At 39.2% G+C, this 24858-nt stretch overlaps 1 protein-coding gene across 12 annotated transcripts in view; it reads right to left on the bottom strand.

Moving 5' to 3' along the window:
* The window catches only part of robo2 (roundabout, axon guidance receptor, homolog 2 (Drosophila)), a 525042-nt gene that overhangs the window by 293958 nt on the left and 206226 nt on the right, over positions 1–24858 (bottom strand). Inside the window, exon 1 of one of the 12 annotated variants that reach the window (XM_008424868.3) lies at positions 6043–6741. The exons of the other annotated variants lie outside the window; for them this stretch is intronic. Coding sequence (XP_008423090.1) covers positions 6043–6097 — 55 coding nt within the window. The 5' untranslated portion in view covers positions 6098–6741. Of the gene's footprint in view, positions 1–6042; positions 6742–24858 lie in introns of those variants that run through there. 12 annotated transcript variants of the gene reach the window in all.

Genomic DNA, 24858 nt, shown 5'->3' with positions numbered 1-24858 from the left:
TAATCAGACTAGTTCATTTGTATAGAAAGTCTTGTTCTTCTGGGGAGGTATGAATGCGTGATCAAATGCTGACGTGAAACAAAAAAAGAGAGCCCTGATTCACCTAAAAACCACTAAATTTCTGTTTTATATAGAGGTATGTTGTTTTTGTGTCGTTTCCTTCACTGGTTCTTGGTGCAGTGCCACCACAGGTGAAAGGGTGAACATGCTTTTTAGTCTGTTTGACACAGTGCAGTGCAAAAGCGAATCGTACCACCTGAAAATTTAACAAATGTTGAAACTTTGGTCCCCGTTTGAACCAAATCTACTAGACTATCAGGTATGAAGACATTCTAAAGTTTTTGACTGGTGTATCAGTTTAGTTGGACAGTCTGGATCCCTAGGTAACCTCTAAACCTAGAAGTATTCAATTAGAAATCCAATAAGATCCATTAAAAAAATGTTGTTGTAATGTGAACCAAAACCAACAACATCGCTGAAGCAGTCTACCAACCACAACCTAAAAGCACAGACAAAAAAAGATGTTGCTCTTTTTTAAGTACTCAAGCTGCAGCACTATACATGGTCTGAGGTGGCAGAACAAGATACTTATTCAGTGGTCCCACTACTCCAAACTGCTTTCTTTGCAGCTGCATTTGGGCCACTGCTGCGTCTGATGGATGTGTTATCAATTGTCGCACTCCAGCTGTCCGTCTTCAGACATCTCGCTCCGAGAGACAGCTAATGCATTTTTATTGCTGGTCTTCACCTCATTCAAGAAACTGGTGAGAACAGGAGCTCAAGTAAAACTGTCATGAAAACTCATGACAGCAAAAACAATGTCAGATGTTATTGACAGAAAAGACAAAAAGGAAAAGCAAGTAGAGTATTTTCACTTATTTGAGTAGGGCCGTAATTAAACCTCTTTATGTCTGCCTGTAGGGACGGGGACATATGTGTGGGCTAGTACCCATGAGCATGTATTATCTGCCGTGTACTTCTGTGAGTCATTCAACCTTGACATCTCTTCCACCTTATCAAAGGGGAGCTTTGAGGCAGTCAGACAGAGCAAGTTGAGGGCAACTGGACACACAGTAAACAGATGCTTCCCAAGACAACATTTCAGAGGAGCATGCACCATAAAAACACAGATAGGGCAAACATGTTATCCCTTTTTTTATCTGACTTCCTGTCATTGCTATTCTTCAGTTTGCATAGATAAAATTGCTCTTCACATCTACATGATAGTTATCCAACCAACCAAGAGTCCGTTTGAACAACTGGAGTTCAAAAGCTTCTTTTACCATCATCTCATAAGGGATTATAGAACAGTAATTAGAAGAGTATTTTCTGTTGGCCTGACCCTTAATTGGCTGTTTTGGAAACAAAGACGTTGACAAAGCAGAAAGGGGATTATATCTATGCCCCCCTGGGCCCCAAAGGGGAAAAGCACAGGTGTGTATTCTTGAAGTTCAGGTGTGTGAGGCAGGTGAAGGCATTTACAATCTGCCTTTACTTCACAGTCAGCACACTCAATTCATCATGTTACTCCTCCCCCCAACCCTACCTTCGCATACACTCGTGTCATACACAGCCAGCACAGGTGTGCAACAAATCCCTCAGTGTTAGAATTCCACCCTCATTGATAGACGCTCGCACAAAGACAGCATACGAACACAAGAAGAAGACATGGTTAAAAGAAAAAAAAAGTTTGCGATCGAGATCGTACAAATCATACAAAAAAGCATGCCGTCTACCAATTTTCAGTATTCATTTCAGTAGTAATCACTGGCTTTTCTTTAGGCAAATGCATTCAGTTATTATGTAACTTTCTGCTCTGTAAATGTCACTGCTATGCATGAGTGAGGCTCAATAAATTAGCAGTATTACCTTCGATACATTCTGCTGGCATACAGAAAAACCAACCAAGTGCATTGTCGGTGGATGACATTTTCTTATGCGCATGCGGTCTGTGAGGGGATAAAGTGAATGATCTGCGCGGTCTAGGGGAGCAACAATATATCAATCTCAGGAGACGAGACGATGCACAATTTTGTGTTCACGAGAATGAGATTTCAAAACTATTTCTGGGAAAACAACATATTTTTTTGGCTCAAAAACCAAGAAAGCATTGACAATGTTTATTTTTATCTAATTAAAAACAGAATAAGGGCTTCATAAATCTTAAACTATACCTTCATGTATCTGATCAGTGTAAGAATTTTAGATTGTTAATGGCAAATGACTGCAGTCCAGTTTCTAATTGTAAAATAGCCCTGTATCTTAATATTCTCAATAAGATTCTGAATCAGATGCATCTTTAACAGCTAATGGTTAGCTAGTCACAAATTTATCACAGTGCTAACAAAATATATATTTCTTGTCAATAGCCATTTTTTAATCAAATATCCAGAGCTGTCAGAAAAATTATTTAAAAATGTGTGGTTTGTTTACTGTTAATGTAGCAGAGAGTTGTAAGCTAGCAACAGACCTTTATTAGCGTAATGTCAGCACCACAGGGCATATGAAAATATCTGCTCCCTTTTAAGCTACAAAATAAGATTATCAAACATAGAAACTCGGAGCCTTTGTGATTGGATCTCATGTTATAGTATCAAGCTCTCATGCTAACAGCCAGTACCTAGGCTTCAATTTGACAAAAAAAATATTGTGGAGTGTGTGAGCTGGAATTATGAAACAGAAATGTATTGACTGCTGTTTAGGAGTTGTTTAGGAGTCCTAGACATATTCATATCTAGGACTTACAGCCATTAGCTAGCATGTTTTGAGTCATACTTACTTTTGACAATAAATATTGTAGCTTTTAATTCCAAGTGAAGTCTTTGTGTAGTGCCAGAACTTTCCAAATACAAATCTGAGCAAACAGAAGTCTGCAAAACTCAAACGTTGTTTTGAGGGGTGGAGTGACGGCTTTTGAAACATGATCCCAACAGCTTCCTGCCTTTGCTGTTTAGGAGTTGACAAGCCCTTGTCACCAGTCAAACAACACTGATCATTTGAATACACAAGGACTTGTTTGCATTCACCTCTCCCTATTCCTTTATTCCCCTCAACTCCCTTCCTGTTATAATCACTGTCACAGAGTCTCAATCTCGCAGCTCAATTTTGATGATAATCAGAGAACAAACTGTGGTATGGGGGCTGAGGAAAACGAGTAGGCTGACAGTGATGAGACAGGGGGAGACAGTAGATAGGAGCTTCCCATAGATCTCAGATGAAGGTTCGTCATTATAGCAGTCCCATTCCAACAAATGAACCACAATTACAATAGCATTGCTTAAATGCTGCCAGCTCAGGCAGAACAATCACATTTGGGGCAAAGCATCACAGCAGCTCTAACACAATGACCTCAGCCTTCCTCATCACTCACCTAGACTACTTTAATCTAGGTTTACTTTCCATTATAGAGCAGTGCTTTAAGCCTCCCATTTAATCATGATCATCAACAGAGCTGTTAGTCTCCCATGTCCTATCGCAATAAAGTATCATCGCTGCCATTTCCCAGCCTAATATTGTACTGTTAAACAACTCTTTTGTCAATTTTTAGATTTGATTATCCTCATCCTCCCTCCTTTTGCCTTCCCTTTCTCCTACTCACACTGCAGTTTGAGTTTTTCTTGACTCAGCATTAGACAGACCACAACCATTTTTGCGGATCAGGTGCCGCTCACGAAGTGCCCTTCCTAAGTGGTCTTCTCTCCATGACCAATTTAGGTTGTACCATCTTTCAACACCCAAGATGAATGTGATGTCACCACCTCCTACATCAGTTGCAAGCATGTGGGAGATCTATGAATAGCAGAGGCTCATCAGTGGGGTCCACATTGAAAAGCATGATATAATCCAGCACGGATAACCACGCAGCTGCTTACAGTCGCAATGACTTTCTACCAGATATCCACCTTGGCTACAGCTTTCAAGACTAATGCTATTTTTCTCCTTTCAGTCTCTCTCACCATCAACTTTTCTCTTCTCCACACAGGGAGTATTAATCACAGAACACTAAACAGCTACTGACGCCATTTAGTAGGCCTGGCTTTGTTGGGCTTTGGCTCCCAGTCAATTCAGCTCCAGCCCCTTTTTGTACACCCAAGTGGGCTCTTCAAAGAAGCTCCTCCCCTATCCAAGGACCATCATATTACCTCTTAAAAACCTGGGTGATGGGTGAGTTTTACTTAGATGTGGGTGTAGAGCAAAGCAGAGAGGGAAGGAGGGCAACAGGTGAATGATTGGGGAGATCCACTGCTTTGGAGAAATGGTGCACCCTTCTCCCTTTTGGGTGAGCTCGTAATGCCATCAGCCTGTGCCTAGCAACCAGTGGGGTTTGGCCGAGGAAATGAAAAGATGCAAAGCAAAATGAAAAAAGAAGAAAGAGAGACTGGAATACGCAGAAGGCATGAACACTGAAGTAAAAAGGATCAGGGATAAAACTTGCAGCTGTGAAGAACTAGAGCAGGGGCTGGCAGGTGAAAGAAAGGAACAAAATGGGACCTTACAGACTCTTGCATTTACTCTAAGCTTTTCTTCTAAGATAAGCAGTATGACCAATGCAAACCCAACATGTTACAATCAACACATGGGCTATGATGTGTCTCAAAATACCATGCAATAATAAAACTTGTCTTTATATCTATCTCAATTTTCATCATTTGCACTGGGCTACCTTTGATGACTGTGATGAGTCACCACATTAACTCTGCTCCCCCCATTAAATGAGTTCTGTTGTAGGCCACTGAATCCCAAGAAACCATATAAAATCTTACTGCAAGGATGCTTACTTTGCATTTGGTGAATGTCTGGCTGTTCAGAACAGGGAATTGAAATTACTGTAATTAATCAGCATACAGCTCATTTGCTTTTCATATCGTTATTATACCATTTTAAAATATGAACATAACTCTTGGCAGTGTATGTTAATCTTTGGTTCAAGCCAGTTTCTGCTGTAATTCAACAATGGCAATTCTAAGTCACAGCAGTAGAAGGACCAAAGAAATGCATCTAAAAACTGAATGTGCAATAAAAATCAATATGCAACCCAAAAAGATTAGAATTACGTCTGCTTAGGATTGCTAACTATCAATTTAGGATATCTAAAATGGCTTCTAAGCATGTCTTTTGCTATTTTACAGTGGTCTCAACATGTTTATCAGACATGTAGCCACTCTCATGAGACCATTGCAAATTATTCAAACTGAGACATGCCTGCTCTAAAACTGACTGCATCGTATAGTCTTGGGGACAAAAAATTAAGTATTTTTATGGATGCACCACTGACTGTGGCTAAAAATGATTTCCTGATTTTATTAGAAATCTGACTTACATATTTAAATTTTAATTGTTCATGAGTTGTTTTTTCCCCTTCTAAAGATTGTAACAAAAAAACAACGGGTTGTTTGCTGCATGTAGCAATATTTACTCCAAAAGAATTATAAGACTATCCTTATATATCTATTAAAGCATATTCCTAATCTTTATCTGAATATCAGTGAACGCAAAACAGTCAGTCAAAGCACATACTGTTGTACATGATGTGTTTATAGACATAAATGATGGAACTTGTAAGTTTTGTTACATTTCATCAGAAAATAAGAAATGAATTATTTTACTGAATGGAGCCAATCAAGAAAAAAATGTCTTATTCTATATTTTACTTATGGGTGTAAATTCATCTTCAAAATGCATCACATGGAGGGTCATTTATGTCTGGAACAGCAGGTCAAAATCACTGCAAGCAACAGAACAGCAATCATCTCCTGCAGTGGGAGGCTATCTGTTGGATTGAACTGCCTGGCCGTTTTACTTTCACGCATTAAGATGCTTAATCCCAACAAATTATGACAACCACTCATCGATGTTTGCCTTGCCAGGGTATTAACATTCACGTTCATTTACTATTCATCACAACAATAATATTTCTAGCAACTTATGGAATCTAATCTGGTCAAAATAATTCGTCTATTTAAGTGAGTTGCCAGCCTCAGCGCTTAATATAGTTTCATATCTATTGAAGATGAAGTTTTACATAACACGTTAAGAACTTACCATCAGCTTGAAAGTACAGTAATCCACTAACAAGGATGAACGCTAGCGGACCCATCCTTGCATATTAAAACATCCACAGCGGTCGCGCAAATCCTCTAATTCACTGCGAGGGCAAAAATAGGTAAAGACTGCGCTCAAGTCCGCTCCACCGGCTCTGGGAGTGATGGACAGCTCCCAACACTGTCCTACTCACTGACAAAAGCCAGCTTCAGTGTCCAAACACACAGAGGATCCATTTAACAGTAGTTCACCCGGAGCTGCTCATCCAGCCTCCAAACTCTCGGCTCTTTGAGGAAATTTTATCCCAGTTTGTCCGGTGAGTTCATCCGCAATTTTTGCTGTGTAACGAGCCGGAGCTTTTCAGAGTCTTTCGGGGCAGAAATTAAAGTCCAGGCTGAAGAAATGAAAACAAAAATTAAACGCACATCTACGCTTTCCTTCAGAGGCAACTCAGGCACCTTTCAAATCTTCAGCGTCTGCCTTTGAGGACAACCAGGAAACCCGCCTTCAAATTTCACGCGCGCCCCCCAAAAAGTTGTTTTATTCTCAAGAAAACCGGCTTTCAAAAGCCCCATGTGCGTAGCTGTGCGTAGCCGGTAATATAGCCCCAATAAATGTACAGTCACACTACAGTTCAACATCCTCCTCTCTCTCTGTGTGTCTCTCTCACGCTCTCTGAGCGTTTTGGTGTGAACAGTGCGACCGCTAGGAGCGCATGGTCTCCCACATCCCAACACAGTGAGGCTGAGCGGGCGGCTAGCGAACATGGACCGGTACCAGAGGGCGGGGGTAGAGCAAAACAGCGTGGAGTACAAAATCTTATTATTATTATTATTATTATTATTATTATTATTACTATTTTTACCAGTGGTTCTACTGGACAATCACTTTGCTGTGGTTTACAGGGAACTTCCCTACTATGGCACGAGTAAAAGACTTCCATTCAAGGAGCTAAGTGGACAAACCTTTATATATTTGCAAAGAATTTATTGTAGGTCACTCATATAAGGAATTATTTACCTTCTAAAGCAAGCTCTGAGACGAGAGAAAAAAGCAGCATGCCATTAGAGTGCTGGAGGTTCAACATTCACACTAGTCAACAGGTAAAATGTACCTTAATTCAAGAGGGGGAAAATCATTCAGAATATTGAAATCTAATCTCTTCTGTGAGAATGTGTTAAATTCTCAATCAATGGACTCAAAACTAAATTTACTGAGGAATCTTAGGCTGCTTAACATGTGAGGGGTTAATGTGTTCAGATGCTGATGCAGAATTGTAAATATGATCTTTGTCAGAAATCAATGGCTTGATTGCCCCTGCAAGACGAGAAGAGCTGATGCGGCTCTGCATACCAACAATAAACTCAAAAGTCTCTTTTTCCCCCCCCCCCTTTTCTTTCCTAAGTAGTATGCAGCTAAACACGGTGAGAACAAACCCAAACCACTGCAATCCAACATTTGATCAGGGATGAGACTGAACATGTAAAAAAAAGAAATCCGGACTCAATATGCCGATGTTTAGAGATGGAGGGTGGGGTTGTGTTGTGTGGTGTGAACTACTGCCCAGCAACCCTTCACATGATGATCCCTTGCAAGGCTTTACTGGAGTGTGAGCTATGAGTTGTGAGCTCCCCCTACTGGTATGTGTTAGAACAATTCTTAGTGCCTGTGTTTTCCTTTGCAGCCCCTCGAAGAGGCATAAAATAAGAGGACATATGCACAGTCAACAGTGATAAAATAAACAGCTTTGCTATTTATGCAAGAGGCAAGTGGAAATGCACGGAGGCTGTATGTTCAGTCACTAAATAAAGATCTGATGAGTATCAGAGTAAAATAGTTTTGCAAATGTATTCATGCCGGTTTATTTACATTTTGTCACATACCACAAACTTGGAATTGAGATTTTTTTGTAGCAGACCAACACAAAGGTTGGAATCTGCCTCAGGGTGAACTTTATTTGAAAGACCTGGTTTCATGTTGTTAATTAAAGGGCTTTATAAATAATTTAGCAAAAACAAAGTCTATATACCACAGTATAAATTGACTTTAGGAGAGTGGGTTTTCTTTAATGACGTTTATATTGTGGTGAGAACATTATTCAAGAACAACATGAATCAGAGATGCATCCTAACCCAGGAGCTGCATAGATCAACAGCTCAGATGGGGGAATCGGTCTACTTGACAAATAATGATATATTTGACAACATGGGGAAAATGTTGTTATAGGTGAAATAATATGCCAGTGGAACTAGTACTTAAGCATTCAATATTAAGGACTTACTGACTAAAAAACAAGCTCTTATATGTAGTAGAAAATGTACTTAGAAGTCTTATTTCATGTGTTCTAAGACATTAGCACTAGAAAATAGATAAAAAATACTTTGTAAGATTTTGTACTTTAGATAGCGTTAGCTTACGTCATCCATGAGGTTTATTACTTTGCTGTTATAGATGCAGAAGCTTTACTGAGCTTTATTAGTTGCTCTCAAACATCAGTGTCTGAGCATTAGGACAGCTAGCGTAATGGGATTTGCTGTCTGCCTGCCTGATAGGGAAAGTACCTTCAAACAACACTTTTATATTTGCCTTCTTTGCTGAAGAGGGTCATATACACTGGATGAACTCAGCCACCTTACCATTATTTAAAACTTCCAGTCACAGATCATTGTTTTGCACAGGTGAGCAGCTGATGACAGAAGTTAGTCGATTGGGAAAAATGGGTTAGTTAACGTGGATTTTGACACCAATGAAGATCTGTGAATAATATATTTTTCTTTTATTGTTTCTATTAAAGGTTGATTATTTTGACAACCCTACTTTGAATAGACCATCCCTGCTGAGAAACATGATGATGCCAGCATCATGCTGTGGGGAGGCTTCACTTCAAAAGGAACAGAAAAGCTGGTCAGAGGTATTGGGAAGATGAAAGGAGCTCAGCACAGCAATGACAGAAGAAAACTTTTTAAGGCTTCAAAAGATTTGAGACTCTGGTTAATGTTCCAGCAGGACAATGATGCTAAACCATAGGTGTCTCCTCCAGTGCTTCAGGGTCAATGTGGGGGACGACATGAGCGCCTCCCCGGTCCTCAATCGGAGGACTCAAGACAATTGCACTAGGAACTAGCCCAACTTGGTAAGATTCTGTGTCTTTGTAGTGAAGCTCTGACACCAATTGTACAGGGATCTAACAGCCCACATCAAAGGGTCAGGCACCCTGAACTACCCCACACTTGAGTCCAAAAAGTACCTGCTAGAACTCCTTCTCCATGTCCAGAAAAATACATATAGGCTGGTTGGGTAAACTTCCATGCACCCTTCGGTACCCTGCAGAGGTTGCAGAGCAGGTCCTGGAAATTAAATTTAATTTACATTAATAATCTATGAAAAGAAATTATCATTTGGATCTAAATGTTTCCCAAATGTCCTATTTTCCTTCCCTTCATTTTTTATGGATAATAGCCAAAGAATATTTTCTATGTACTGACTTGCTAAAGTTTTGCTTTACACATAGACAGCCTCAAAACCTGCAGGAATGTGAACTAAAGACTTGGATTTCTACTTTTATGATTTACATCAAAGACATCCACACAACAAAGTCCAGAGTATGTCCTCTGAAGATATCTTTGAAAACCCAGCTCTCCCCATTACAAAGTACGGAGGCTAAGACCATGACAAAGGCTTTGGCAAAGGGAAACACTTCTATCACCTTTAATAATAGCTTTGACTGCTCATGGCTTTTTTTCATCTGTTTGTTTATTGAGCTACATGTCGACGCTTGCCCTGAAAAAGGCCCTTTCTGGGAGCAGCAGCGTTGTTGCAAGGACTCTTGCTGGCTCTCACTGCAGGATGTTGCTGTCAGCTGGCCAGACACAGTGATTTGTCTTCATATTTTAATATGTTTTCGAGCCGCATGCAAACGTTTTTGCTCAATGTCTCCGTGGCGTCCCAGATTCTACCGTATGCACACGCAAACAAAGAGCTGAGCAGAAATTTATTGTGTCAGTGTTGCTGAAGGTTCAAGGCAAATAAAACAGGGGGGAAAAGTGGGGAATTGGAGACAGGTCATTTACAAAGAAGGAAAGCCCACTTCAAACAAACAATAGAAGCCTCATTGATGGAAAAGGAAGTAGAGTGTAATTCTCCCTCAAGCCCAGCCTTTTATTCCCCGCTCTCAATCACTTTATCTGTTGCAGAGGCTGCGATATTCCCCCGGTTTCTAAATATCAGCTCAAAGTGGATTCATTTTAATTAAACTGGGGGCTGTGTTTGTTCAGGACACAACATGTTACATAAAAAATGAGATGGAAGGGGCTAAGCAACGGAGATGATAACTCACGGACACCATCATATGAGTTTATGCTTCATTCCACTGCTGAGAAAAAAAACACCACAAATTTTTTATTAGGGCTGTATTTTTAGAATATTACTGCCACACAGGGTCTTCAGTGTTGATTTGTTGTTTCATTTTTGAAAAAAAAAAAGAGTATTCAAAAACAAATGAGGGTGATGTCACTGAGGGGAAAGTAAAAAGAGTGTGTGGGTTTGGAGAGGATGAAGTACTGATGCCAAACAGTGGTTAAACACATTTGGGGAAAGTGTTTTTACTACTTATTTTGTTAGAACAGAGCATTTCTTGTCTCCTAATTACATGATGCCACAATTACTGTCTCATTCTTGTCCAAGTATGTCTTTTAAACAGGATAAAAAGTATTACTCAATTATTTGGCTTCCCATTTATCTCCAAACATCTGCTCACTGATGGATCAGGGGTCAAGTTGTCTCATTGTTCTGGGGCCCCCACATCTGTTCTGACCCACAGTGCCTTGTAAGAGTATAGATACCATCTTACCTCTTTTTCATCTTTTGACACACATCCTCAAACTTCAATGATGACAATTGCCTAATACACAACTCCATCCATGAATTCTCAGTAGTTTATGTTCTTGCTAATTAAACACATTCCCAACAGCATAATAGTTTTCTGCCACATAAGTGGGCTAAAAAGTTCCTGTTTGATCTGACCAGAACTATTAAACTTAACTCCATAACTTTATCATCTGCTGTGTTTCTTGATCTTTGGGATGTTTTTAATCACTAATGTTCTACAATAAAACATTTGAGAGCTTTGCAGAACAAATGTATTTATACTGAGATTAAAATATACACAGATTAAGTTCTTTTGTGAACTACAAACATTCATCCTATTGGTTGCAATGATTTCTATATGTCAGAGCAAAGGACGCAGAAGAGTTGCCAAACACTGCTCATTTTTATCTGTAAAACATGTTGATATGACAGATACAGCGTCATGATCAAAAAAACTGAACTCAACTTTCATTGGTTTGCTTATGTCAGTTTATGTCAGTTCCAGGTTTCTAAACTCTGCCTATATTCTGCTAATGTCAGAAAAAACACAATTTTGCACTTAGTTGCATTCTTTATCTATTAAATAAAGAATGCAACTAAAATAAGTGAATACATTTGTTCGCACAATAAAACATTAAAAACCATGGCGCATCGTGATCCTCCAATTACTTCCTGTCATCATCTTCTTCTTGGTTTGCGAAAGTGACAATAGTATTTCCATTGGAGTTTTGCAAAAAAAGAAAGAAAAGAAAAAACACCTTATACTAGCTCCAAAACTTTGATTTTATTTATGTTGCCTTGTTTCCATTAGATGTATTTATTTTCAAAATATCAAATTGCGCAATAATTTGATCAGCTTATGACAGTAAGCCTCACACATTGGTTGTGAGGCTTACTCTTACAACCAATGTAATGGCATCAATAGAGACAAAATTTGTAATAAATATCTGCATCGCAGGGTTGTCTACCATGCAGCCTAATCTAGGAAATTCCAATAAAAAAAAACATCAAAGTTTGTGATAAAAATGTGCACAAGTTCAAGGAATATGAATAATTCTACAAAGCCTTGTGAATTCACTCAAGTAATATGTTTTCTTCTGTTACAGGGAACTCACACACATGTTGGCTCAGCTTCATGGAGCGACTCTGAACACTAGCGTTGCTCCTGCCGTAGATAAAAGCCCAGTTGAGGATCAATAAGGCGTCCTCGAGTGGAGAGTCTAATATCTTTGAGACAATCAGGAGTGTGTACAATGGCAGCAGTGCACTCTGGGGTTTTTTGCTCATGACACATTGCCACAGAGGCATTTGTAGCATCTTAATTGCACGTAACCACGGCACAATTCAGAAGCAAACTATGAATCACAAAATACGTAGTCTCAGCAGAACGGCCTCTCTCGCATGCATCTTGAGGGAGAAGGAGAAAAGTGTTTTTAATTGTGTGGTGGGTCAGAGGTTCCGGTACCAACATCACTCATGATCAGATCAGAGTGGTATTTAGGGAGCTCTTAGTTGGATATCTTTCAAGGCTGAATATCCCCTTTCCTGAGTTTGGGTCCTGGCGTGGGGATGATTAGGAGCTGGAGGTGGGAGGAGGTAGTGTGTGATGTGCGGAGGGGGTGATTAATGTAGATGTCAGCATCTCGCCCCTCCCCTCTACTGCTTCCTCCCCAGCATCAGTAATGACACCTGGGGAAGGCAGAATGGGTCTACCTGCAACCCAGGCTCCCTCAGTAGGGCATGATTCTTCCCTATGATCCTCCTCTGTCAGCAGTCCTGTCACCGGGCCCGGATCAGGCCCTTATTAATGGGCCTCTATGTCAAACACAGATATTAAGCTGTGCTCTGCTTCGCGCCCAGTCTCGGCAATAAGAGCCGCGCCCGATGACACATTTCCAAACAATACAGTGACAGAAACAGGAGCGCACGCGCGTGCACACCTCACGACGCCCTCATAACTCTTAAAAACATTACTGTGTGCCTGCTGACGTTCCCTGAAATATCGCTTTCTTCTTTAGCAACTTTTACAGATAAATTCCAGCATGACAAACAGTGCAGAGATCTATCTCTCTCTCCTCCCTTCCCTTCTGCTCTTTAATACACATAACCCGGCATCACATTATGCTGAAAAAACTGACAAAGCTTTCACAGTGATGTATAGCTCCAACAATGCAAAACACTCGCCTCAGCAGTGAATGAGACCCATTCGGTTATAAAATGTAATAGAGGAAAGACTTGGTAAAACCTCTGCAAGCGCATATTTACCCTCGCTGAAGGTTCTGTTGCTTTACTGGAGTCTTTTCAGGGGGGGTTATCATGATTCAATAAAAACAGCAAGACATTTACGAGAACTCTCTGCCCCCTTTCTTAAGGGGGCAGTATTATGTAAAATTGACTTTTTGAGTTTTACAACATGCTACAATGCTATTCCGTCATCAAAAACATAGCTGGAACGTTGCCTTGATTCTTTCATGCGTGTTTGAAAAATGCTTTCATATTCCGGCACACAGCGCACCCCTCCCCTGCCACTCCCTCACTCAGCTCCTTCAGACTAGCCAGCAGCAATTAGCAAACACCTGGAGGTAATTCCGAGCTCAATAGGTACTTAGTTCAACACTGGTAAAAATGTTGTTAAAAGGTTAATAGAGGTGGCTTCTGACATTCTTCCTGAAGCCAGAGTGTCAGAAAGAGCAGCAGTTTTTAAAGAGACAGAGGCCCAATTTCAAGGTGTTTCAAGTCAAATTTGATATAGACAGTATTTTTTATAACAACTGAAGGTAACAAAGCTGCTTGATTGTAATTTAAACATTTTTTGAGTTAGGATGAGACGAGACAGAGGGGAGAGCTCAGAGGTTCTGACACTTGAGCTGGGCGAGGAGAAAGGCTTCCATAGGACATAAACCATGTCAGTAATGCATCGTCTGTTCTGTCTCTGTATCCACTGGAAAGGCACAGGAAGGGGAGCTGGAGGCTCACTATCAAATGTTGCAAAACTGAACATTACTGTGTGGGGACTGCAGCTTACTGAAGCAAGTGTGTGCCTGTTTCATGTTTTGCCTTGTATCACATGAGAATCGAGCTGAATGAAGTACAATACTGTCTCCGTAGGCAACCCTCATTTTCTGTACATTTCATTTTGAAACTAGAAGGAAGAGTAGAAAGTTCACCAAGATGGCTGCCACCTTTGATTGAATTTATTATCCTCGTGCTTGAAAGTGATTGAGTTTTGGACATCATCGGGTGCTTAAAAATGGATTTGTTGCCAACCAGACACTTTCCAGATGTTGTTGCATAGTTTATCAAAATCTGGTGCATATTTTATATCCATTTCTTCAAAATGGTAGATGTTGAAACATCGCACTCAACCATAATAGATACTCCCTGGTGTAGCTTTACCTTCAAGTATTTTGATGATAATTTGAACTAAAAATAAAAAATATGGATTTATCGGTCCAAAAGACATTTTAACTATTGATCTTCAGTGATTTTGAGTGTAATCTGACATTTCCAAATGTTGTCTTCTTGTTTCGCTTCCCAAAGAATGGCTTCCTGACAATTGTTGTTCTGCTGAGGCCATTTCTGACGAGGCTCTGACAAACAACAGATGGATAGATGAAGGATGATGAATATTTGAGGACCTAGCTTTTTCTTTTTTATTCACACTCTCCAGTATCCTCAGTTTGGAGGAAAACTGTGCCAGATGCACATTTATTGATTAACAGTCTGAATTCTAAGTTCCCTAAAGGGTGCTGTTGACAGCGTTTTGTTGATTCAGCAAAATAAATGACACATTTCATAATAGCAACCTTTTTTTTTAAATATCACTTTGTTTTTTTTTCTATGCTGGATTATCCGTTTTTGTGTACAACACCTCATATTCCTCACACCTCACACTTCCTAAGTGTTTCTGTATATTCTTTGAAACACCTTCTGAAATACCTCAAATATTTGTGATGCAAGAAGAAATACAGGTCCTTCTAAAAAAATTAGCATATTGTGATAAAGTTAATTATTTTCCATAATGTAATGATAAAAATTAAACTGTCATATATTTTAGATTCATTGCACAGCAACTGAAATATTTCAGGTCTTTTATGTTTTAATACTGATGATTTTGGCATACATCTCATGAAAACCCAAAATCCCTGTCTCAAAAAATTAGCATATCATGAAAAGGTTCTCTGAACGAGCAGTTAACCCAATCATCTGAATCAACAAAGTAACTCTAAACTCCTGCAAAAGATTCCTGAGGCTTTTAAAAACTCCCAGCCTGGTTCATTACTCAAAACCACAATCATGGGTAAGACTGCCGACCTGACTGCTGTCCAGAAGGCCATCATTGACACCCTGAAGTAAGAGGGTAAGACACAGAAAGAAATGTCTGAACGAATAGGCTGTTCCCAGAGTGCTGTATCAAGGTACCTCAGTGGGAAGTCTGTGGGAAGGAAAAAGTGTGGCAGAAAACGCTGCACAACGAGAAGAGGTAACCGGACCCTGAGGAAGATGGTGGAGAAGGGCCGATTCCAGACCTTGGGGGAAGCAGTGGACTGAGTCTGGAGTAGAAACATCCAGAACCACTGTGCACAGGCGTGTGCAGGAAATGGGCTACAGGTGCCGCATTCCCCAGGTCAAAGGTCAAGCCACTTTAAAAAAAGAATACAAATGTTTATACTCTATCAAAAGGTATCACAAACTTTCAACCATTTTGTTCTTCAATTTAAACTTGAGAGGTAATCAACTGAATACTGACAAATCTGTAGTTTCTTAAGTCCTGTATTGTGATGTGGAATGACCACTACCACTCCAATATAGCATGACTCTGGGTCTTTAAAGCAATAAGTGAACATTAACTTTAGTTTGTATATTATTCACAAAAATACTTTATGTACAATGAATCACTCTGGAACATGTTTTTTATTATTATTTTTGATTAAGTTGTGCAATTCCTCCCATCACAAGATAAATCTTCAGATAGGAGGAATGTCAAAGTAAGATCACGTTTCACAAAAGTCTATTGTATGTAATCATGCATATTCTTCTTTTATATCCTCAATTCAACCAAAACTAAGTTTTTCAGTGCTCCTAACACACATGTAATATATATTTTAATGGATAAGATAGATTGTTTTCTCCAAACATACTTCTTTATGGTGAACAGTAATTAAAAAGGATTAGCTACAAAATGAATAAGAGTCAAAAGGCGGTGCTCAACAGTTGATTTGTAATTGCATGGCACACAGCAACTTAATTTAAATACGAAAACCTCTGCTAGGCACAAGGGGAGGGGGGTGATAGGGGAACACGAACACACAGCGTTTTTGACCATTTTTGGCAGTGTTTGACTCTGACTAAAACCTCTTGCCGAAAGCCCTCAATTTCCATGCGCACGGCAGAACAAGGTGTCAATAGCTGACGAAAATCCCATTTTTTGTCCTGTGGATGCAGCAGCTATCAGGAGGTTTTGGAGCACTTCATGCTCCATCTGCTGAAAAGCTTTATGGAGAGGAAGATTTAATTTTTCAGCACAACCTGGCACCTGCTCACAGTGCCAAAACCACTGGTATTACTGACCATGGTATTACTGTGCTCAAATTGGCCTGCCAACTCTCCTGACCTGAACCCCATAGAGAATCTGTGGGATATTGTGAAGAGAAAGTTGAGAGACGCAAGACCCAAAACTCTGGATGAGCTTAAGGCCGCCATCGAAGCATCCTGGGCCTCCATAACACCTCAGCAGGGCCACAGGCTGATTGCCTCCATGCCACACCGCATTGAAGGCTGCAAAAAGATTCCTGACCAAGTATTGAGTGCATAACTGAACATAATTATTTGAAGGTTGACTTTCTTGGTCATAAAACACATTTCTTTTATTGGTCGGATGAAATATGCTAATTTTTTGAGACAGGGATTTTGGGTTTTCATGAGCTGCATGCCAAAATCATCAGTATTAAAACAATAAAAGATCTGAAATATTTCAGTTGGTGTGCAATGAATTAGAGTTAAATTAGAGTTTAATTTTTATCATTACATTATGAAAAATAATTAACTTTATCACAATATGCTAATTTTTTTAGAAGGACCTGTACAATGCCTAAAAAGGAACCTTGACAGGTAACCGAAAATTGTTGGATATTATGTTCAACAATGGCAAGAGTATCTGTCCCAAAGGAAGAGAAAAAAATCAATTTAAGGTTGGTTAATATGGGTTTATGTTTATCATTTAATACACTAAAACCTGCTATTGTTATATCAACCTTCCAGGTCTCTCAGGTCTTCTGGTTCTGGTTCTGCTCTGCATTCCCAGAACCACAACCAAACATGGAGAAGCAACATTCAGCTTCTATGTACCACAAATCTGGAACTGCAAAACAGCTGAAACACTGAGTTCCTTTAAGTCGAGACTAAAAACCCGCCGGTTTACAGCTGCCTTTGATTAGTAGTAATTGGAACATTCATCATTATATTAATGTGTATTTGCTTAATGTTTTTGTAGATGCCATTTGACAAAATGTAAAGGTAATTGGATATTTCATAATTGGTGACCATATCACACTTTGATGGTGTAAAGCACTATGACCTGCCTTGTTACTGAAATGTACGATGCAAATAAACTTGAATTGTACATGTATCAACCTAAAAGACGGTAACATCTTCCAAAAGTAATGTTTGAAGTATTTTTTATTAAACAATCCAACAAAACAAAAGAACAAAATGAATCATTGAAAATCTAATGATTAACTGGATACAAGCTTCCAAAACTCTTCTTAAGATTCAACTAAAACAATATTTGTAGACCTTACTAAACAAATATTTATGTAAATAAATGTTTGAAACATCTGTACACTGATCAGCCATTTTATTAGGTACAACTGTCTTACAGAAATAGCAAATCAGCCAATAACTTCGCATCAACAGATCTGTTGATGCGATGTTGATGCCAATCAGAAATCACAGTTATAAGCACGGAAGGGACTGTGTTTAAGCATCTAGACATGGTAAAGTCAACTTGCCAAAAGTTCAACGCAAGCATCACGGCTTAATGAAAAGATTAGTTCACTTTAAAGTTCCAGCGTACTACACATATTTATGCAATTCCTACATTACATCCTCTCCTTGAGAGACAACACCTGCACTTCAACCCAGATCTTTTTTCAGAAAGTGCACACGTCAAAACAGAATCTGCAATCTGCAAACTCCACCCCATGTTCAAGCACAAGAGTTCAAGAGTAACCTTTCCTGGGCCATCCGCCTTCTCCTTCCACTTTCCCTACTTTAAGTTGACTCGTCTTTTCCTCCCACTCTCATTAAATATTCCAGATCCAGCTCCTCAACCACATCCCCATTATTTGTGGAATTTCCCTGTCAAGGTGAAAAACAGCCAACTCGCCCGGCCCTGAGAGGTGCGGCTAATTAGCTGCCCTACTTCCATCCTTCCTGAGCATAGCCACTTTAATCTGCGTCTTTGGAAACTCATCAAGAGCGTTGGTCCCTGTCGAGGGCGGGACCTGATAACCGGTCACTGGATGCGACTGTGACAGCGCGGGGTAAACAGTTTGGTCTGTTGAACGATGGGCAACAGCTGCTTATGAGTAAGAGGTGAATACTTGACAAGTTAGAAGGGAAGGGAGGGAACGAGTAGGGGGTAAGAAGGATGGAAGAACAACAGCTTCTATTTTTTTAAGTATCTCTCCAGACTTGCTTGTGTTAGGACGTTGCCCTCCTTTCTCCCCGTGCCTCCTCTGCAGAACCACAAAACTACGGGCGTCATTAGCAAAGCTTGAAAAGTTTCGACTGATTGGAAATCGCTTTTGCTTTGCACTGCTGACCGGAAAAAGAACTGATAAGATGCCATGAGGAAAATTCAGCCGAGTCGATCTTCCAAACATCTGTCTCTGTTAAAATGAGAAGTTGTTTGTTTGTTTTCATCACCCTGTAGGGGATTCTGGAATAGGCACAGCTGGTCTCATAACCACACGAGTAACTAAAATAAATGGATTTATTCAGGCTGTGCACATCACTTGTTTGCTGAAAATAACCTCAAAAAAACAAACAAAAACAAAAAAACAGCCAAGTTTCTTGGTTCTTAGGAGGGGCCAGGTTTCTTATCTACACTGTCCCCAAGTCTAATATTCTGAACTTTTTTTTAGTTCTTTGGATATTTCACTAAAAACAAGTGGTACTCAGACATTTTGTAATCATCACTAAATCAAGAAACACAACAGGAAGTGCCAATATAAAAACATTAAAGACTAATGCAATAGGATAACTTTTTTTAATTTGTGTTTTTTATAGAGTGAAATGAAATGATGATAAATTAAAGTTGTTTCAGAAAGAAACACAGACAGAAAGTTAGCTTAAAGGCCTTTGTTCATCCTGGTGTTTCTCAGTAGTTGAAATTTCCTGCATCAAAATTATGTAAATAAACTAGAATAATGTCCTGAAGTTGAAATTCCAAGTGGGCAGGTAATGTAATGTAATACCAATCCAACCTCAAAATCCAAAATGGCTGCCATGTGTGTTAAATGTACCAATACCTTAACTTGTGCTTTCAATGGTTTCTGTTTCTTTACATGGAATACAACATTTTCAGACATAAAAGTGCACAACCTCTTTAGGTCAATGTACCCTTTTAGTGTTTAAATGAAAAAAAGCATTACTGTCCTAGCATGAATTGTTGACGATAGCCATTCTATCCTAGAGCACAAAGCAGCATAAACAGCTGAAATGACTGAAGCAAGTCTGTTCCAACTTCTGATATTGATCCATTCTGGCCTGTTTCTCATTCTCTGTTCACACAGCTCCCTCACAAACCACTATTTGTGTTGTAAACACACTCTTGACCTATTTTGAGTGTCTCATCTAAATCAAGTTCTTTCAATCCAGATAGTTTAAAATCACATCTGATATGCCTCACAAAAAATATGTTCAGTATATTTCATAACCACAGTTGATCTGACTCATACATCCTACCAAGGAAAACTTATTTTCTGATTCGTGCCCTCATCACACAGAGTGCCGGTTGCTGAAATGTTATGCAGCACATTATCCATAGAATATTAAATTTGGAAAGTATTGAAGAAACTTGCAATATTAACATTGATTCCATTGAACCCAGCTTTCCAGAACAATTTTCTTTCTTTACCATTACAGCCTAACTACTGTCATCGCCATAAGATTTAGCCTCTGTGCTACTGAAGACCATCTAAATACATTGCCAATTTTTAGAATGTAAATGCCTTACATATGAAATATAATATCCTACTAAATATTGCATCCAAGCAGTCCAATGCCATTTTAATATCGCAAGTGGTGATATTGTAAGATTGCAATTTGATATTTTGTACAGCTCTACTGTTTTAGTCACAGTTTTAGGTCTCACTTTTCCTCGGGCCTCGGCCTCAGCCCATTTTTGGGGGAGAGCATACCATATCAGTTATCGGGATGTTCATTGAATTCACATCAAATCTCAGCTCAAATCAGCTACCGGGGCCAGAGCGCCAAAGAACTGTTATTCATTTCTGCCATTAAATCTTTTAATTGTTCCTTTTTCTCCATCTGAGTCTTTCCAGATTGAAATGTAGCTGATAGCGTAAATTCAGGCTGGAAGACTCTGCCCCCTCCGTTCGCACATCCCATCCCGCCAAGCCCATCTCCGACCTCAGCGCTGGACCTCACCTGGTGCGTCCAATCATCAATCAAGCTCTACATAAAAGGATCCTCACCCAAGCCGTCAACTGGTCCCCAGCTGCATTCAACCCACCACCTCCACTTTTCACCCACATCCTTCGGCTTTCCAGGATAGCACCCTTTCCCGACCTCCACCACCAGTGTCGGGCCCCGGGGGGAGAGCATCCCTAATCAGTTATCGGGATGTTCATCGAGTTCACATCAAATCTCAGCTCAAATCAGCTACCAGGGCCCGAGCGCCAAAGAACTGTTATTCATTTCTGTCATTAAATCTTTTAATTGTTCCTTTTTCTCCGTCTGAGTCTTTCCAGATAGAATTCCTATTTGTCCTCATAGGTGGATCTTTGTTGATTCCACGCTATATTCTTTTTCCACTCAAAGTAACAATAGGTAAGACCAGGGGATCAAAACTAACATTTCTGAACGTAAGCACTGTATCGTTTGGAAACAGAAGCGAGCCACTGGTAATAAATTTTCATAATGGATGTAAACTAGCTAGCTAGCTAGCAAGCATATATTAGCACCTGATTACCAATAGCCCCAACACCCACGATGGGTGAGATTGACACATGAATTTAAAACTTTTTAAGGATGCGCGGACACTCTGCTATAGATACAGATATACACTGGGTTTTAGTTTGTTTTTTTTTTGTTAAAGAAAACTTAATTCAGAGTTAATAAAGCCTGAGCACACATCTTTAAGAAAAGGGGAAATTTAATGTTTTAAATTTCCCCTTTATAATGCCTTTGTTCTATTGCTATTATTAGAGGCCTCATGTTACTCTTATTAGCTTCCTGGTGTGCCCACACACAATGAACCACTTACATTATTTTTTCATTTCAGTTAATTAGACAAAAATAATAGTTTAATAATACGCTGGCAATATGGAACCTTTGAAGAACTAATGATTTAGCTAAACATGTGCAGGTAAACACACAACAGAAACTGTCATTTCTATGAAGTGTGCAGGAAATATGCAAAGGAAGACCACACATATTACCGACAACTGAACTTTGTGTCAGTAAAATTGTTAATCTGCATGTGTCACTGCTTCTCAAGGTTTGAATTTCAGCAGCTTTAGAAAAATAAAAAAAGATATTTTCTAACAAATACCAACCCAAGAAAAATTTTTGTTTACAACACAGGTATTGTGAATGTTTCACAGGAAAAAAGGTGGGTGTGAGCATGGAGCAAGGGGTTTAATTAAACCTTTTGTAGCAGTGGCATCTGATCAATAAATAGCGTTTAAGGATGGCTAGGCTTTCCAATTGCTGTAAGTCATACAATTTATTTTTCTGTTTGAACATGTAGCCAATGGATAGTTTTACACAGGCAATTTAGCAGATTGACTTTAAGTTGCCGTGCAGAACTGTGCAAATTGCGCAGTGTTTTTGACAGATGCTCATTTTCTTTTCTTGCACTTTACAAAGTAAGAATAGGAAGATTTTTCTTTTTTTTTTTTTTTTTTTTTAGGGCAACCCAAACCAGTCATTTCAACACACACCTGATAGCTGAATTCCTCTGTGCTCATTTTATCAGACATATAACAGCTCAGCGCTCTGTGAAGGAGGATGAGGCTGATAAAAGATTTAGGCTGCATTCATCAGCAAAAAATGAAACGTAAAGTTTTACCTTATGCGCCTTCGCTCCATTTATCAAAGCCTCCTTAAGTCACTCCCAGCTCCCTGTTTTCATGGCACTTCATTTACACACTGCACACAATATACTAACAAGGATTTGTGTGTACATCTGCATATGTGCTTTATTAACCGCAATAAAAGTGTTGTGTTGAGAATGTTTCAGCTCTCGCCATTGTGTGTTTAGGGTGCAAATGTTAACACTCAACAGTATAACGCAGGAGAAACACATTGTAAGGAAGCAATTAATAACTGCCTCCAATAAAACATTTAGTTAAAAGTATGTTTAAAAGATACAACCTATTCCACTCTTTCAAAGCACACACTTTTCTTAAACCTTTTTGTCCTTCCTTTTCTGTAGAGTGGCTGCACTTATGCCAAATCAAATATTTCCATTTCCTTCCTTTTAAAAAGAAATCATAATTCAACATTGGGTGGTAATGATGAGTTAAGGTATACTCTGAATGTACAAATGAAGCAGCAGCACTGCATTGAAAAACTGCTGCTAATTCAAAGGAAATTTGCAAATAAGTTAGTTTGCATGTTATGTTTTGCTTCAGGTTTAAAAGTATGGGCAAAAAAGTTTAAATAATCTTACATTGTCAACAAGCAAATATTTCAAATACATTATTACATGCATTTTTTTAAAAGATTTGTCAAATGAAGTTTAAATATAAATGGCAACATTGTTGTAGAAACGAAGTGGAAAGTCTGAGCTGTGTGTAATATCACTTTGCACCAATCTGATGGTTGAGTAGCATTAAAAGCAAGTGAGCTAGTGTTTATTTATTCAATGATTTAGCTCCAAAAGGGTTTTTTGAAAAAAAAAAAAAGTTTATTTTGTCAATATATGGTTTTTGCTTTAATGTGATTAATTACAGATCTTGCGATTAAAACTTCTGAGTCCTACCACTAATTAGAACCCCTTAAAATGTCCTCAAAGTTCATGTCATGAAACATCATAAGCCTGCCTATAAACTTCTTCATTCATGTGTCTAACCTGTTTTTTAGAAGGTAAAATGTAAAAAATCTTCCAACCATATAATGAGGAATGATCATAAAATGGCATATCAGGGCCATGTTACATAGAAAAACAAGAGGAGTACATTTCTGCTAAAATACCCAGAAAACATGAACTTACTCTCAGAAAAATTTTCCGAGAAAATTTCTAAGTTCTTTTCAGAAAATTTCTGAGATTTTATTGATAATGTTCTCTTTTTTTCTCTACCTACAATGCCTCCAACACGCTGTTGTAGAATCATATCTTTTGCTCTTCTCCAAGTCGTTCATATGATTTAGGTTGAAATTTTGTGCATATATATATTTTTTTTTTTTGGAACACAAATTCACTGAAACCTGTCCACAGTATAATCGTAAAACGAAAATGTAATACCTCTGTTTGCATTTAAGTCACTCATCAATATTTGTGGACTGCCGGGGTAAATAAAGGGAGCGAAACAACATTGATTTAAAAGGGGTATTCCGCTCATGCAGACTGCCCCACCCATGGATGCTGAGTGCTGTCAAGAGAATCAATCGAGGGCTGGACACATCAGAGGTTCAAACTTAATTCTCCTCCCAAAATGGAAAGTGATTTAGAGCCTAAGGTCAGCGTCGATCCCCAATGGCATATTACGGCGCCCCATCACCATGCGTGACCCTTTCAGGGGGTGGAAAAATTTCCAGACATAAGCGCCCCCGGCTTCCTTGGCCGCTGTAAATGATTCAATGTCACCAATCAGAGCTGAGTGACTGTCTGACACATGATGAAGCTGCATACATGAGCCAGAAATCTGTGGTTCAAACACAAAGTGATAGAAAAGAGCTCAAAGTTGTGCAAACACTTTAGATCATATTGAAATAAATGGAACATTAAGGATGAAGAAAGATGTGCGTCTGAACTCTGTTACTTAGCTTCCCGATGAATGGAGTGCAGTGCTTTCCAAAACTATTCCCATGCTTTTATTTTTTTCTCGATATGTCACACATACCAAACTTATATGCCTTTTATTTGGATTTTACTTGATAACAAAGCTCCAAATCTTTTGGGGATATCTATCAGTATTTCAAATCTTTATACAAAATCAGTTGGATTGGATAAAAAGTTTCTGCAAACATTATTTTTAAAGTATTTAGACCAGTGATTTAACACATCTGGATCAAACAATGGATCGTTAGAGGTCTAAGAAGAACACTGACATGCTGAAAAGGTTGTTACTACCACCAGGGAGAGAACTAAAACATGCAGTATGCCGGCCCTCGAGGACCGACTTTGGACACCCCTGATTTAGACTATCCTAACGTGAATATTCTTTCATCTTAGCCAGGGGTGTCATTGGACTTTGGACACCCCTGATCTAAGCAATTGCATTACTCCTCTTGTTGACTGTTTAATCGACTGTCCCAGGTGCCACTTGCAGATTCTAATAGGTTTTCTTTCAGTATTGTCCCACAGCATGATGCTACCACCACCACGTTTCATGGTGAGTTCAAGGTTTTAGTTTTTGACCACTCTGTGTTTTGTTTGTAGAACAAACTTTTGGTCTGCATGCCCCTGACCAGAGCGCCTGCCTCCACGTTTGCCATCAGCTCCACATGGCTTGTGGAAATATTTGAAGCAGGACA

The sequence above is a fragment of the Poecilia reticulata genome, chromosome 13, assembly GCF_904066995.2.
Source record: "Poecilia reticulata chromosome 13, P_reticulata-male-v2, whole genome shotgun sequence".
Lineage (NCBI taxonomy): Eukaryota > Metazoa > Chordata > Actinopteri > Cyprinodontiformes > Poeciliidae > Poecilia > Poecilia reticulata.
This window is presented reverse-complemented; position numbering and strand designations above follow the sequence as displayed.